The sequence below is a fragment of the Echinops telfairi genome, unplaced genomic scaffold (genome assembly GCF_000313985.2).
Source record: "Echinops telfairi isolate 266 unplaced genomic scaffold, ASM31398v2 ScPeMD7_1;HRSCAF=3_1, whole genome shotgun sequence".
Classification (NCBI taxonomy): Eukaryota; Metazoa; Chordata; class Mammalia; order Afrosoricida; family Tenrecidae; genus Echinops; species Echinops telfairi.
Genome location: NW_022103897.1, coordinates 2545566 through 2561149, shown reverse-complemented (window position 1 = coordinate 2561149; position 15584 = coordinate 2545566). Strand labels below are relative to the sequence as shown.

Here is a 15584-nt window from a genome sequence, read left to right as displayed (position 1 = left end):
CCAGGGTGCTGCCTTTGGAAGCAGATTGCCAGGTCTGTTTTCGAGTACGGTTTCGGCTGGGTTCAAACCACCAACCTTTCTATTAGTAGCCAAGTCTGTGCAACCCAGGGTCTTTGATGGTTTAACAAGCTACTGAGAGCGAAGCCCTTCAAGCACAAATACAACAGTAATAGTGACTCTTAGATAAAATTGACTTAACTACTTAACATGGCCTGCCTCTACTGTCAAGCAATGAAATCAGGAATGGGCCTTTACTAATAGTGGCTATTTTTAGCTTACAGTTGTAAAATAACCTTACAAATAATATTCTGATGACAAATCTAATACTAAATTTAAGAAAAGCTCAATCTTCAGCTACAGGACCTGTCTCTGGCAGGAAAGGGATGAGAATTTCATCCTTGGCTTGCCTTTACAGAGCTCTGTCATTCATTAAGTTGGGTCCTCCCTACCAGCTCAGAATAGTTATACCTGACAATCCAAAAGTAGGTGATACAGGAAACAATAAAATGTGAATGAAACATTCCTTCAGCTGTTCCACCATTCATTCCCTCCCCCACCCCTTTCCTCCCAGACCCAACCCAACACTGTTTGAAGAGCAGGGAGTGCCACAATGAACAAAATCCCCTTTTGGAGTTTACACTTTGGTTCAAAAAGACCAAGTCACACCCCCTTCTTTTATTTACCTACTATTAACTTTATTAGAGACAAGGAGTGCAAACCCATTCAACCCTTTCCTAAGAAAAGGTCACTGGGTAGGACAATATAAGAGATCCCTAGTGACTTTCTAGATCCCAGTCTCGTTGTAAACCAGTTCACAGGTAGGCTTCCCTCACTGCCATGGGGTAAAGACCTTAGCTAAAAGAACTGACATCCATATCAGATTCTAGGAGTGCAATTAATCCAGGATCTCATTACACAACAAGTAGTTAACATTACACATGCCCTTGGCAGATCCTTTGGGAGATGGAGTGGGGGAGGGTGGGCATGGCAGGGAAATGACTGGATCACATTATAATTCATACGATTTCAGATGTTGCACAAATAAAAACTGTAATACATGTGCAAAGGTAAAGGACAAAAACAGTATCGCTTCAAAGCAGCACTGATGTATATTTAAGTTTCTGTGAACGCATTTCCTTTACACGTGTTACCCACTATATACCAGTCCTAATTCTACACCGCTATTACTATAGCATGGGCACTGGCCCTAGTGAATCACTGACTTCTGAGCCATTTTTGCTCACCATGTCTTTGTCATTTTACACCTCATTTACTTATCCGCAAGATGGGCAGAAAGTTTGTCAACATGTATTGGGGATTTAAATAATGAGCAAAAAAGAACCTTAATAAATATTAAATACCACATAAATACAAATATCTACTCCTGTTTTCATTAGGGAGTTGGGAACTTCAAAGCTCTTGATTAGTGGATGTTAAAAAGAACTGTCTCAAATTAAGAACGGGCCATCAGGTCTCCATCTCTGTGCACTGGGTCAGCAAAAGCAACAAACCAAAGCCAATTGGTAATTTTATATTCTGAGAGTTAAAGGGGAGGTGAGAATTCATTTACACACTTAATTCTGAGCTGGGAAAGATGAAGTTGTGGTACTCAGCAAACCCTACAGCCTGCTACTGGCAATACCAAAAGGAGAAATGAAGTGTCCCGACTCAGATAATTTGGGGGGACGAGAGTATGTATGATGACAGTGTGGTATTCCGAACACTCAAACTCACTGCCATCATCAAGTCCATGCTGACTCACAGCCACCTTAGAGGGCAGGGTAGAACAGTCTCTGAGTTTCCAAGGCTGTAACTCTGTACCAGGAGTGGAAAGCCTCATCTTCCTACCTCGGAGCAGTTGCTGGTTTCAAAGGGCCAACTTTGAAGTTAGCAGCCCAACCAGTAACCATTGCTCCACCAGGGCTCTCTACTCCAAACACAGTATCTAGAATAAGGTAGAAAATATCGATCATTTCAGTGATCCATCTGACCTTGAGTCAAAAGTAGGATGTATTCTGCTCTGATTTCAAGTCTGAGCTCAAGCTAGTTACTTAATCTCCCTCTAGGTAAAATGACAGTCTTAACAATACTACAATCTCACAAGGTTGCTGTGAAAATAAACATTACCTGCTCTATAAACACTCTAAAATCATTTGCTGTCACTATGATTACTCTTTCAACATCAACACTGTCTCTTCACCAATAAAAAAATGAAGCTATTTCCTACGTTCCCTTGTCCCCTGAAAAGGAACTGGAAGCGTGCATTTTTACTGGTTTGAGGCAAAGTTAGCTAAACAACCCACTACTGCATCACTAAGCTCAATCTCTCCCCACAGTCACTCAAACCACGTGTACAGAGGCATTAATAGTAAAAGAATTTTCAGGCACATATTGACTAGTGACTGACAGTGAGGTTCAAACTGAATTTCAAATTCCGTTGGGAAGGTTTCGTGTTCTCCTCTTTAAAACGGCATTCACTATGCTAACATACCCGTCTTCTACTTCAACTGTCTGAGCTCACTCCCGAAAGGCAGCTCAGCTGCTTTTCCTTCCTTCTTTGCCTGTGTTACTTCTCCATAAGTTCTTCTAAGTATCAGGCAGCAACAGGCTTTGGAGGCTCCACATTTATCTATCCATCCCTGTGCCCTAAACATGCCCCTGAAATGATTCAATTGCACATATTCTCAATTCTCAGATGGCTCAATCTGAACTCAAGTGGTCCCTCATTCACCAACCATTTCATGAACACTTCCAATATGACAGACTCAGCATCAAAGGGACCAAAGCCTCTGTCCCTTCCTGGACAATGGGAGACAAGACAGTAATACACAGACATCAGATAAGATACTACCATGCGCTCATACAGTAGAGTTTAGGTGCGTAGGAAGTCTGTCCAAAGTGGCTCATGGCTTTCTATTTTGACTTGCTGCTCCTAGACACCAGGTGGGTGGGTAGGGGGGGGAAGACACTGGAAGAGCAGAGGGGCATAGAGAGGAGTATCTGTACACTGTGTACAAATTAGACCCATGGCAGGAGATGGCACTCTAGGACCCTGAGGACTGCCAGGGGCATAGTCCCTGCTCCTCAAGTTGCATCAAACAGAGAGCATTACAGAAGCAAGCACATTACTTGCTGCTTGGAAACTGCGGTCAGTGAATGGAGTGAAGGGAGCCCTGGAAGGGAAGTCAAGAAACCTCCCATTTCCTCTTCTGCCAGTGCTTGCTGCTCTACAACCTCATGTTAGCCGACCTCTGTGAACCCAGCGGCCCCACCCGCACGCTGATCCTCTCTGACTGTGACACTGGACTACTCTTGTAAGCCCTTAAGCCGCAGTGTCATCTGTTAGAGGAGGCCAGTGGAATGACACTGCTTGGCAAACTGTCGGGCACTCCGTTGACAGAAGCTATTTAAATACATGGATCCAAGCATGCTACCTGCTTTACAGGAACATCGGTAAGATTACGGAGAGCACACAAAAGACCCTGAGCTCTCTGTACAGACAGGTGTTACAGAGCACAATTACTGATTATTTCTACAACTGCTATCCTTTCCAGTTTTATTTCCTTGCATTTTCAAATCCTTTTCACCAGGAACAATCCAAGATGCTTAGAAGCAGAATGACATTCCTACCACCACCATCGAATCAGTTAACAGCAATGGTCCTGTAGTGATATGTTTAGCAACTTCTGCCATCTTAATAGGGCGGAGAAGAACTGGCTCCATTGGGCTTCAGAAGCTATAAATCAGTGGTTCTCAACATTCCTAATACTGCAACCCTTTCATACAGTTCCTCATGTTGTGGTGACCCCCTGCCCCAACCAAAAAAATATTTTCGTTGCTACTTCGTAACTAATTTTGCTACTGTTATGAATCGGGCAAACCCCATGAAAGGGTCGTTCAACCCCCAAAGGGGTCATGACCCACAGGTTGAGAACCACTGCTATAAATCCTTATGGAAGCAGGAAGCCTCAGGATTGGCTGGTGGGTTTGAATTGCCGACATTATAGATAGCAGTCTAATGCTTACACCACCCAAGATCCTTCAGAAATGGAAAGAACGAGATCCCAATTAAAATCATCATCACTGAATTACATTTTTTGTGAAGGCCAGAAAGCTTGCTCACCTCCAAGCCACTACCCACCACAGGCCCCTGAGGTTAACTGGGAGCCCAGATTGTGGATGGGGCCTACCGCAATGGCAGCGAGCCTTTCTTTGTGTAAAACACAAAACTGCTCTCCACAAAACAAGGCTTTAAATACCTGTGGACGAAATCTTCAACAACAAAACAAAATCAAGTGACCCATTAGCCAGAGAACAAATTATTACACGGTGTCCTAGAGTGTAAAGCAAGGATATCCCTGCTTCTTTGACAATCCAGCTTCAAAACAAATAAAACAAGCAAACATCTTTCCACCCTGCTGAATGGCGGGCAGGTTTCTACACCGCCACTCTGTGAGGGAAAGTTTTGGCTTGGTATTGAAAGACTAAGCATGAGCCAACTTTGGTATAAATGCTGGCTCGATTCCAATGAAAATAGAAAGAGCATATAGATTTGCATTGATGAATGCCGGCTAAATCCCTGTGTAGTGCAGATGTAAAGCAACTACCACTGACAGCTGGTACAAGGACAAAGGCAAAACAACTCTTTTTACTTTTTACTAAAAACCTCCGAGGTCTTTCTTCCCTTAAAGGAGAGCAGTAATTACACATGACCTCTGGTTTGCAGTGTACTTACTCTGAGTACAGTAATTCCTGGGGCCTGCTAACTGTCATTATCAGTGGAATAAATCAGTTGCTTCTCTCCAACAGGCAAGGCTTCCAAAGAGGATGGCAACTAGGCCAAGAAGCCAGTGGCGCTGTGGCCATTTGCTGCTACTCCGGAAGAGTTTCTTAAAGGTTATGGGGGAGGGACGATCCTCAGAAAACCCCAAAGCTTCCACTCTCTCCAAGGAGCACTCGTGGCACAGTTGGTTCCATGTTGGGCTGCGAACTTCAACAAGAGCAGCTCAAACCCACCAGTCACTCCCCCATGAGAGAGATGAGGTTTTCGGCTCCCACAAAGATTTACAGCCCCAGAAACCCACATGAGCATTTCTAAGCCTATCCTACAGGGTTGCTATGAGTCAGAACTGACTCAATAGTAGTACGTTTGGGCTGGGGTTGGGGGTGGGGGGCCTGTGCTCTCTGTAGAAACGAAATCCATTCATCCTTTCTTTAAGTGATAAACCTGATTATCACTTCCAAATATATAGTGTCATCAGTGAGTTTCCAAGTGACTGCCTCTACCTGTTGTGGCTGACATTCCATAAAGAAAAGGGGGAGGGAGGGGGAGAGTAAAAGTCTACAAAAGACAAAATGAAGACTGTACCACTCCCCTTCATGCAAGTTTCAGTAGCACCTAGAGAAGCTCCCACACCTCTAGGCCATTTGGCCTACACCAATTTTTCAAAGGAACAAAAACTCAGTGCCCCCTTAACCATTAAAAACTTTTGTCGTGCAGCCCAGAATCCGTGATAAAAAATTAATGTTAACTGCTTTTGCAGCCCCCAGGGTAGCTCCAGTGCTACCCAGTTTGGCCATTAATCAAAATATAGTTTTTGGAACATGCTTGGACTATATTTTTATTAACATCCATTCAGAGCCCAGGGTATCCTGGTGTCTGAGTAAAACAAGGAGAAAGTGACCCACAGAGAATAGGATACTTGAGGGGTCCCAAAGTATTTCTCTTCTGCTTCTTTGATGATCCAGCATTTAAAAGGGAAAAGAGGGGGGAAAAAGACCACCTTCTTGATGTCAAAGCCTCACTTCTGCCTGGCTGCAGTACACAGCCCTAAGCCACCTAGCCTGCAAACAAGGGGGCCCAAGACTCAACTGCCAACCCAGCCTCCCCGCCTCAACAACTTGGAAGGACCTGGTCTCCATTTTGCCTGGTGTGGTGCTGTGGAGTGCTGCTGGGAAGCTAAGTGCCCCAGGAGCCCCAGCCCTGCTAGCTTCTTACAGCTGGCTTAGCAGAAAAGGTGGTGACAGGTGGGCAGGGTCTGGCTGAGCTCTCATCTGCTGCACTGCACAGGGGGCTTTGCCCAGGCCAAGAACTCCCCCACAGCCCGAGGCCAGTGTGCTCAGAGCTACCAAGTCACACACAGGTGTTCACTCACCATCTAAATGGTCCTCCAACTACGCAGCGCCAGGGCTGCTTAATGGCTATTTGTACTCAAGACACACAAAAGAACTGCTAAAAAAAAATTTTTTTTTTAAATTTCTCCATTAAGGATTGAGTGAGAGGGGGAAGGAACTATTCCTTTGTTTGAAGGCTGCAAAGAAAATCCCTTAACAGAAAAAGCAAAACATCTGCCTTCGTTTAGAAGTTTTAGTTGTGTGTGATTTCCTGCATCCAAGAACCTCTTTCTGAACTACAAAGAGGCCACGAAACATCACATTTTCCCCTCCCAGCTTCCCCCATCAGAAACCCACAAGATGATGATTAACAATCAGCCCCTTGTCTTTAGGCATAGTTTTAGAAGCCAGAAGGAAAAGACAAAAGTTGATTGGAGGAGCAAGTTTGTAAACAAAGGAGAAATAGGTTGACAAGGAGGAAGCACACTCCTTATTACTACACTAGCAGCTCTCCTAACCCCATGTGTGCAAGAACCCAAGTAAAGCCTACTCTCACTTCCAACTCCTACCCCCTCACGCCTGGTCCCCATTCCCTGAGACTGGAAGCATCTACGAGGAGAGCAGAGACCAAGTCCTCCAGGCTGGACTCTGGGCAGAGCTACAGAGATGCCCCAGACATACTAGCACTTCCAGGTATGATCCTATCATTCAAGGACTCAGAGACAAATCCCAGAACTATCCCAGCATCTTAGGGATCCTCCAGTCCAAGGGTGTTAAATCTTCAACTTCCCTTGGCAGATACATCCTTCCTGGTAAACTCATTGTTAGGCCAGGATCCATCACTATTAGCTGTATCCCCTTGTGCACATCTGGATCCTGTTTAATTACCTTCTGACTGAACTTAAGTCCTTTCTTAGCATTGTGCGAATTAAAACAAAGAGTTTAGGGAATGTGCCCAGATCAGTGAAAAGCACATGCCAGTTATATAAAACAAAAATGTCCACTGAAAGAAAACGCCAGTTTCACAAAGCACTCACTGCTTTTGATTTCTAAAAATCCAGATCAAATTAAAAACCCAAGGCACAATGATACGAAAAGGGGGGAAGGTTAGGAGGAGTCCATGGCATCTGGAAAAAACACACTCCTAATGCATACTGATGCACAGGAGTCCCGGTGGTGCACAGGATTAACCAGCACTGGTTGCTAACCAAAAGGTTAGGGTTTAAACCCACCAGCCACTCCATGAGAGGTAGAGGAGGTCTGATTCTGTAAGGATGTAAGTCTAGGGAACAGTAAAACTGTGCCTTCTGGGTCATTATGAGTCCAAATCACAGCAGCAGCGGGGTTTGGGGGACCGGTTAAATTTGGTCCCCCAAATCTGCTTCTCTGGAACGCCCACTGTCAAGTGAAAAAAAAATAGCTAACTGGGTCTTGCCCAAGGCTTCAAGACACTGACATCTGTGTTAATGCTAGATCCTCTGAAAAGTGTTGGAAGGAATATTATTTAAAATCAGCCTATATCTAGTTTACCAAATAGGAGTAACATTGGCTCTGCTTTGCAATGTCCAAATCAGAAAGCTAAGAAAAGAAAAACATATTTTTTATATTATTACATCAGAGGATAATCACACATTAGAAAGGGTGGCTTTAAACATCAATGAAAAACACAAAAAGATATCCATACCCACACACATTCAAAACACATTCTAATTCTTTTTCCTGGAGTTTTTGCGCAGTCATCAAAATTTCACTTATAATCTGTCTGCAAGATTGTCTTGTGACTAACTACTGTTCATCCCTTCTAGATTACAATTTATGTTTTTAAAAATGCAAAGTTCTGTCAGTGAAATTTTATGTGATTTGTCCTTAACTTTTAGTTGCAGTACCCCACCTTTGATAATCGTTCACCTACACTGTTATATAAGAGTTCAATCACACCCATTGCTGGAGGTGGGGCGGGGAAGAAACCACTGCATAAGAAAGTAAGACACTACATACATATTCAAACTCCTATTCCATCATCCTTCTATGTATCCAAATGTAAGCGTATACCATGTAAGACAGATATGCAAGAAATTAGTATTATTCAAAAAAATATTTTCTTAAAGGAAAATATAGTCTAAAGAGAACTCTAAAACAAATTGACTTCTACTGCAAATACTATCCCCAAATAAATTTACTACACCCCAGAATGAAGTCCACTCAAGGCTGGAATGTCATGCCAGTCATACATTATTACTTCAACTTCAATAAACCTTGTCTTACTCTCCAAATCCTAGTCAGCTTTCTAAAATGGTTCACTGAAATGCACCAACCTAATTAACAACAGCTTCCTCAGCAACAGTGGCCTTGATTTCACTTATTTACACATTAACTGCAGCCTCCTTTTGGCCAATCCAGTCTATTCTCTGTGCCATGCCGAACCTTTTATCTGCCCTGGACAGCATTTTCTCCAGCAGATGAAGTAGAAGCCGATTGATTTGCTGTCGAGCATGGTAAATTAATAGCAACAAATTGCTGAGGGCCGACTCGCTGCTCCACCATGCTTCGGCAGTTTTGCTTTATTTGCTCCATGATGGGCAGCAGTCGGCCTCTTCAAGTCAATTTCTTCTTAACAACCTGCAATACTTTTCAATGGTGAAAATAGAGCTGTTCCTCGTAAGTCAGAAATCAATATCCTATTGCCCTTAGAAAATGCTAAACAAGCAGTATTGGCAATCCACTTGGTACTGGAGGGTATCAGATATAATGCAGATCCATACTGCTTCTCTCCTTGTAGTTATTACAGTTTGCTAAAAGGCTCCTAATGCCATTTATCATCATTTACCATCGACCAGAGAGGCTATGATTATGATATCCTATCAGCTGGCAAGGCCTGCTCATTTCTATTCAATTAATATTTTAGCAGCACTCAAATGGTTGTTGCCCAAGTCTTGTAATAAAATTTACATGACTTGGAAAATGGGGATTTTCTACCTATGATTTTAAAATTAGGGGGGAGGCGTTCTCTCCCAAATAATACACACACACATATATATGCACACAAATATGTATATTTAAATATATAGCACTCACAGTTAAATTTTAACTGTTTCCAGAATTCTAAAATGTTCTAATTTCTAAATTTCAAATACTACGCCTTTTGTTTCGTTTTTGATGTAAAGGGCTCTTCAGATAGTAACTTTGAGTATGTCAGGAGTTTCTCAATCTCTCCTTTTCATAATGCAGGTTTATTCAGCTTTTTTCACACTTTCTATAGGTTTAAAAGGAACCCTGGTGGTGCTGAAGGTTAAGCGATGGGCTAAGCGATGGCAGGGTTCAAACGCATCACTTGCTCCACAGGAGAAAGATGAGTCTGCTTCTCTTAAAATGTATGGCCACAGGAAACCCTGAGGAGCAGTGAGAGTTCTACTCCAGCTTACAACACTGCTGAGTTCAAAATCAGGACTGAGGTGCTTGGTTTGGTTAGAAATCTAATTCATTTTCCTACTGTTTTAAATCTATATTCAATATTCACTTTTTAATGTAATCGCTGCTGTCAGATTAAATCAGGGAGGTCTTTTTTAATTACAACATAACAGGTGAAGGATGGGAACAAGCAGCATTTAGCAATATCAATGGCATGCATGATCACATTGCTCCCACAAGTGCTAACTCATTTAGGAGAGGCCAGACTGTATTTATAAAGAGGAAAAATCAGCAGTAAGAAATTTTAAAAAGTAACTCACCTGGGCCAACTGTCCTATCAAAAATAAAAAGCACAATACCATACTTAAGGAAAATCCTTAAGGAACAAAGCCATGAAGCCAATGTACCTGTACTTTCTTTTCCTTTTTCAAGTTCCATTAAGCAGACATCATAATAAAACATTTCTAACCATTTCTCATTGGTCATCTTCACTTTCACCCCACCCCCGCTTCATCTGCTCAGCTCTATTGACTGCACAAGATTACCAGAAATTAGGTATTTTATGCTCTAATTCCAAGCCATGTTACTGAGTTCCTTAGAAAAAAAAAATTCAACTAATTCTACCAGACTAATGCTATTTACTCAGTTACCAAAATTTAAATTAATTATGTTCTCAAACATAATTGTTAAAAATTGGCAACATTATGCAGGCTTAATTAAGATTAAATCCAATTTACTAAATGTACTTTAATTGGTACTAATTACATTAGCTTTCATTTCAGAATGACATATTCCCCATAGGTTTCACTTTATAGTCCTCTATCAGAACCAACACAGGGTGACTGATGATGAGCATCACAAGTGTGTGCACACACATACCCCCACCCCCACCCTCCACCCCCCACCCCCACCCCACCCCAGCGCAGGAAAGGCGGGGGCGGATAGCAACCCCCCCAGCCTGTTTGTCATTGCTCCATGCTTTTATCCTTTTATCAATTTGCTAAGTCACAGAGTCATGACTCCATCACAGCCATCATTTTCCGTTCCAATGAAAAATCACTCTAAAAATGAATGCTCTGTGGCTGGCTGCAGCCAAGAACAGGAGCGCTAACCAAAAAATACACAGAGGTTTCAAATATCAGGGTCACCGATTACTAAGGGGTACTTCCAGGGACTCCTGGGACTCCTACTCTTGAACCCTCGGAGACCCAAATCTAATAAGTGAATAAACCTAACCCGATCTTGAGAACTAGGCCCAATTATGCCGCAGGGCAATTTCCCTGCATTATTGCTGCTTTCCATTACGAGGGCATCCAGGAGTGCATCTGGAAGAGAGGCTAAGAGGAACCAAGGCTGTCTGCCTAGGAAAACAAATAAAGACAGATCTGCCTCTGTGCTTAAGGGGGGAAAGAAAGAAAATATAATAAGTAGGTGGTTTGCAGGGCTGTCTGTATCTCATAATGTGATAAACTGCCCTCAGGATTGCTGATATGATTGAATTTAAAAGCAAGAGGGGAAAAAAGGGGGGGAGTGTACTCCATTCTCAATTTTAAATGGCCGGTGTTTGAGGACAACTGGACAAGAAGATGACAGAATTACAGAGGTATAAAATGTGTAAAATTAAGGGATCTCACATAGCAAAAAAAAAAAAAAAGCATTCCGCCCAAATCCAAGCCTCTCAGAAATGCAGAATGAATTAAGAAATCTGGAATAAGTGGTTAAGGTAAACAGGATGGAGAAAAAGGAGAAATAAGTGGGCACTAATCATCTAGTCTAATCTTGGAAGAGATGCTAATTAATCAGGGGGAAGTTGGGGACAAAAGAAGACATGTACAAGATCCAGACCTAAAATGAAATGTAATGAGAATTTAAAATCTCTCTCGTGTAATTTATTCCCGTAAGGTACAGCTAAGTGAGGTGTCCCCCGCCCCCCAAGATTAATAGATTTTAAGTAGGAGGAATTTACATTACTAAACAGAAATGGAAAGATATCAAAATAAGAATTTAATTTGCACACACAGCATTCAAACTCTACAACAGTACTAATACTACAACTAACAATACTAACCAAGAAGCATACAAAGTAAAACAAGTCTATCAAAGGGCTTAGTATGAGTTAACAACTCATGTTCTCCCAACTTTGTTTTCACATGCTATCCATCTGATTGGTTTTATTGGCCAGCAGTCACTCAAAAACCTACTATCTGAATGCTTTCAGAGTGTGTGGTAGATACCCTTATCCAAGGAATCCATAAACAGTAAAGGTTCAACAACAGGCGGTCATTTCATACTTACTAATGATATCCACCTTAACCATAAATAAGAAATGAAAAGCATGAAGCATCTCACATCTAGTCTCAGCAGGCAAACATATATACACACACCTATTCTGAAATGGAGAATTTTTCACAAGATCACGAAAGAGAAATGCCTCCATGAGGAAATATTACCAATATATTCAAATCTATACATGTGGTAGTATATAATATTATGTACATACATACAAAAGGGCTTCAAAAGTTCATGGAATTAAAAGATAATGCAATTTTCCTAACGTTTGAAACCTCCTGTGTATACGTATATATGCATACAGTTGTTTTTGGTTTTTTTCCAGTTTAGGAAATTTAAGTCGAGCTATTCAGTCACCTACAGGGGAAAAAAAATCATTCCTCTCCACTTTCTGAATAATAATTACAATTACCTCTTCTTTGCTTTTGGCTGAACTAATTGCTGGATTTTAAGACCTTTGTTTGAACCTCATCACATCCTTCTAACAGGCTCATTGACTCTGCACATATTTTGGGAAGTAACGGTTCCAGTTACGGGTAGGACCCCACTAAGTAGCCTCGAGGGACTGGTACAAGGATTTTACATCAATTTCTGTTGTAGCCCCACAGATTCATTGGGATCCTTCCCAACTTCCCCTCGTATTCATTCTATCAACCAGGCCAACTACAGCTCCACACAATTTAGCTTTACTTTTTAATATTTTCCAATAAAGACTCCTTTAGAAAGTCACATTTGCATATCCCAGAACCTATAAAGTCAGTCTTTCAAAATCGAAACACCATATTTTCAAATGTAGAACTCTGGGGTTTGTAAAGTGTGTAAAGCTTTTAACGCAACTCGTACTTTTCTCATTACATTTTTAAATCATTGAAATTATGTAATAAGCAAAAATGGGGAGACACACATGAAAAACCACCTTCTATTCTAGTCTTTCAAAATACAGTCACAAAAACATGCAAAATTACAAAGCAATTCCCTTTGCAAATGTGCAGTATTACCGACTAAAATAGTCATAAACAAGTAACTTACCTGCTTATGCATTTCTATATTCAACCCATAAGACATTTCATAATACTGTCAAAGAAGGAAAAGCAATTAAATTAGTACCTTTCATCTAGCAATCTTAAATTTGTTAAAAATGTCCCAAAATAAGCACCTCACCTAAGCCAAAATATCCACGATACCTCTGTCTGGAGATCAAGAAGCACCCACAACTACCTTTAGCCAAGTACACTGGAAGGCACCTTAAGACAGACTGCTAACTCAGAAAACTAAGTTCAAACACAGCATTCTTAACATCTCCATTTCCCATTTTACATCACAAGATGAGTAAGAAAGCCTGATGAAAATTCAGTACCATATGGACTGATTCCTAGGCACAGTGGACAAGTTAATGGCAAAAACTGGTACAGATGGTGATGTTTGGAACAAACATTTCAAGAGAGTGGTGCTACTTCAGAGCTCCGGTTTGTTTGGGTTTTTACTACTGTTTGTGCGCTGCTCCCATTAGCACATTCAAAGAAAAAGGGCTTGATAAAGAAAGACTGAGCTACTTGGGAGCCTTTATGACCAATCATTCCAATATCCTTGGTACAATCTGGAGGTAAGAAAAACAGACAAGATTTTTAAAATTTTAACATGTCATAGAAATTCTGGTAAAACTAATCAATTATTCTGGGGGGGGCACAAGACTCCTCATATCAACCGTATAAAAAATGAAAATGCACACAGAAAAGTAAATTTTTGAAATGGGATCGGACGTCTTTTCTCATCCGTCATTCTTTTGGACCAGCTAAAGCAGATTAAAAACCTTAACAGTAGACAGAAAAATTGTCTAGCTAAAACTGTTTGGAGTTAAAAGCAACAAAACAACAAAGAAAACCACCAACACAAAAACATTTTGCTTGGGACTCTAAACAAAACATAAATGAGGTTGTATGTGTGTGCATGTGTGTGCCAGCGTTTTCTATCTACAAAAACAAAGCACAGAAAATTATACCTCATGAAGCTGAACTTTTTGAGAATTCAAATCAAAGCTGGTTGTCAGAGGCAAGTTATAACATCCTAGAATTACAGGGTGCTAATGGACACATTCCCACAACCTCAACTACACTGGCACAACATCTATGATCTATCGTACAGCCTCCAGCAATTTGAACGTATTCTTGCTTTTGGTATCTCAAACTAATAGGTACTATGACTCTGTGACACAGTTTTCTTACCATGACATAATGCCGCTGCATCTCTGTCTTCTCACTGGCCAGTTTCTCACATTCCAGCTTCAGGCTGTTTGTTGGAGACAAAATGAAATCTCAGTCTAATACAGAACTTGACTTGCATCCTTCCGATCTAAATATACAATCCCTCCTTCCAAATCATCACCTACAAACACCAAACCAACAATCTTAAATACTGCTCTCATTACTGAAGGAGGGAAGAGAAACAGGTGATTAGAACCAGCCCAGACTTGCCCTTTTAATCAGGATCAAATGTGTTTGGGTTGTTTTTTTAAGTTTTAAGAGGGGGGGAGGGAACTCTTAAGGAAATTTTATTATGGAGCCTCATCCAAAAACATGCTGTCAGTTAATGAAAAAAAAAAAGGAGGAAAATAAATATTAATCTCTACACAGCCAAGCACAAATAAGTCTCCCCCACCAACCCAATGTCACAAGAGAATTTCTTTAATGTTCCATGAACAGAGAGAGTAATGAAAATATGAATCAAACATGTCTTATGAATGATGTCTTATTTCTTCCCTCCAAAACAGACTAGTTGAATACCACCACCCAGGGGCAAAATGTCTGACCGGGTTCAGAGGATTTTTAGGGTTTTTTTTTCGATTTGTCTATTTATGAAATATGAATTAGACATCATTAAAATGTTAAAAAATCAAAAATATTTTAAAACCACGCTAGTGAGCGCCTTTAATACGGAACAGTTTTTCAGCATCAAAGTAATGACATCGCTTGCTCACTACTCTTCCAGGCTCCAGGTTAAGGGTATTCCAGCGAAATAGCAGCGAGAAGTCAGCAGGAAGCAAGCTCCTGGCAATAAAGAACCAAGGAAGTTAAAGGGCCCCGGGAAGCTTCCCAACCTTCTATTCTCCTGGCCCCAATAAATCAATATCGAAAGTTTGGTCTCAGCGTTTTCCAAGGCTCCCCATTTTCGATTGTTCTGCCTCGTCTTTTTATTTAATTTGTTTTTAATTTACCGAAGAAATTTTTAATTTCTTTACACCTGCTTCAAAGAAGAGGCCTTTACTTGCCCTTTCTGCCCACAAGCAAAAAATTGTTAATAATGCCTTTGAGGTGGACAAAAATAAGGGGGGGGGGGTGTTTGTGTGTTTCGGGGGTGGAGGAGACAAGAGCTAAGCAAACAGAAGGATCAGCTAAAGTCAATATCATTACCTGTGGTATTGAGCCTGTAAAAACTGAAACTCTTCCTTAATCCGATCACAGGACTCGGAAATTGTAAATTTAAAGGGTTGAGCAGGCTGATGCGGTGCCTAAAGAACAATAAAATATTTAATTAGCCCACATCACAGGCGAAGCAGGGAGCTGGAGAAAACCAACCACGCGGCGCTGGCAAGGTGGGGGGGGGGTCGTCTCACGGGCACGGAAAGAGATGAAAACTCTCCTCCCGCCCCCCCCCATGTAACAGCCCGCACAGGGGCTGACTTCGGAGTGGCCCCCGCACCCCACCCACACAGTCTCCCGGTCCGCAGCCCAGAGGGCCCCAGGCTCTGCGGGTTCGAGACCCCGCTCGCGACCTCC

At 41.6% G+C, this 15584-nt stretch overlaps 1 protein-coding gene across 1 annotated transcript in view; it reads right to left on the bottom strand.

Annotated features, from left to right (window-relative positions):
* TLE4 (TLE family member 4, transcriptional corepressor) overlaps positions 1-15584 on the bottom strand; it is a 186572-nt gene that overhangs the window by 154601 nt on the left and 16387 nt on the right. Inside the window, exons 3-5 of the mRNA XM_045288460.1 lie at positions 15219-15316; positions 14034-14097; positions 12841-12885 (exon numbers count right to left, since the gene is read on the bottom strand). Coding sequence (XP_045144395.1) covers positions 12841-12885; positions 14034-14097; positions 15219-15316 — 207 coding nt within the window. The remainder of the gene's footprint in view (positions 1-12840; positions 12886-14033; positions 14098-15218; positions 15317-15584) is intronic.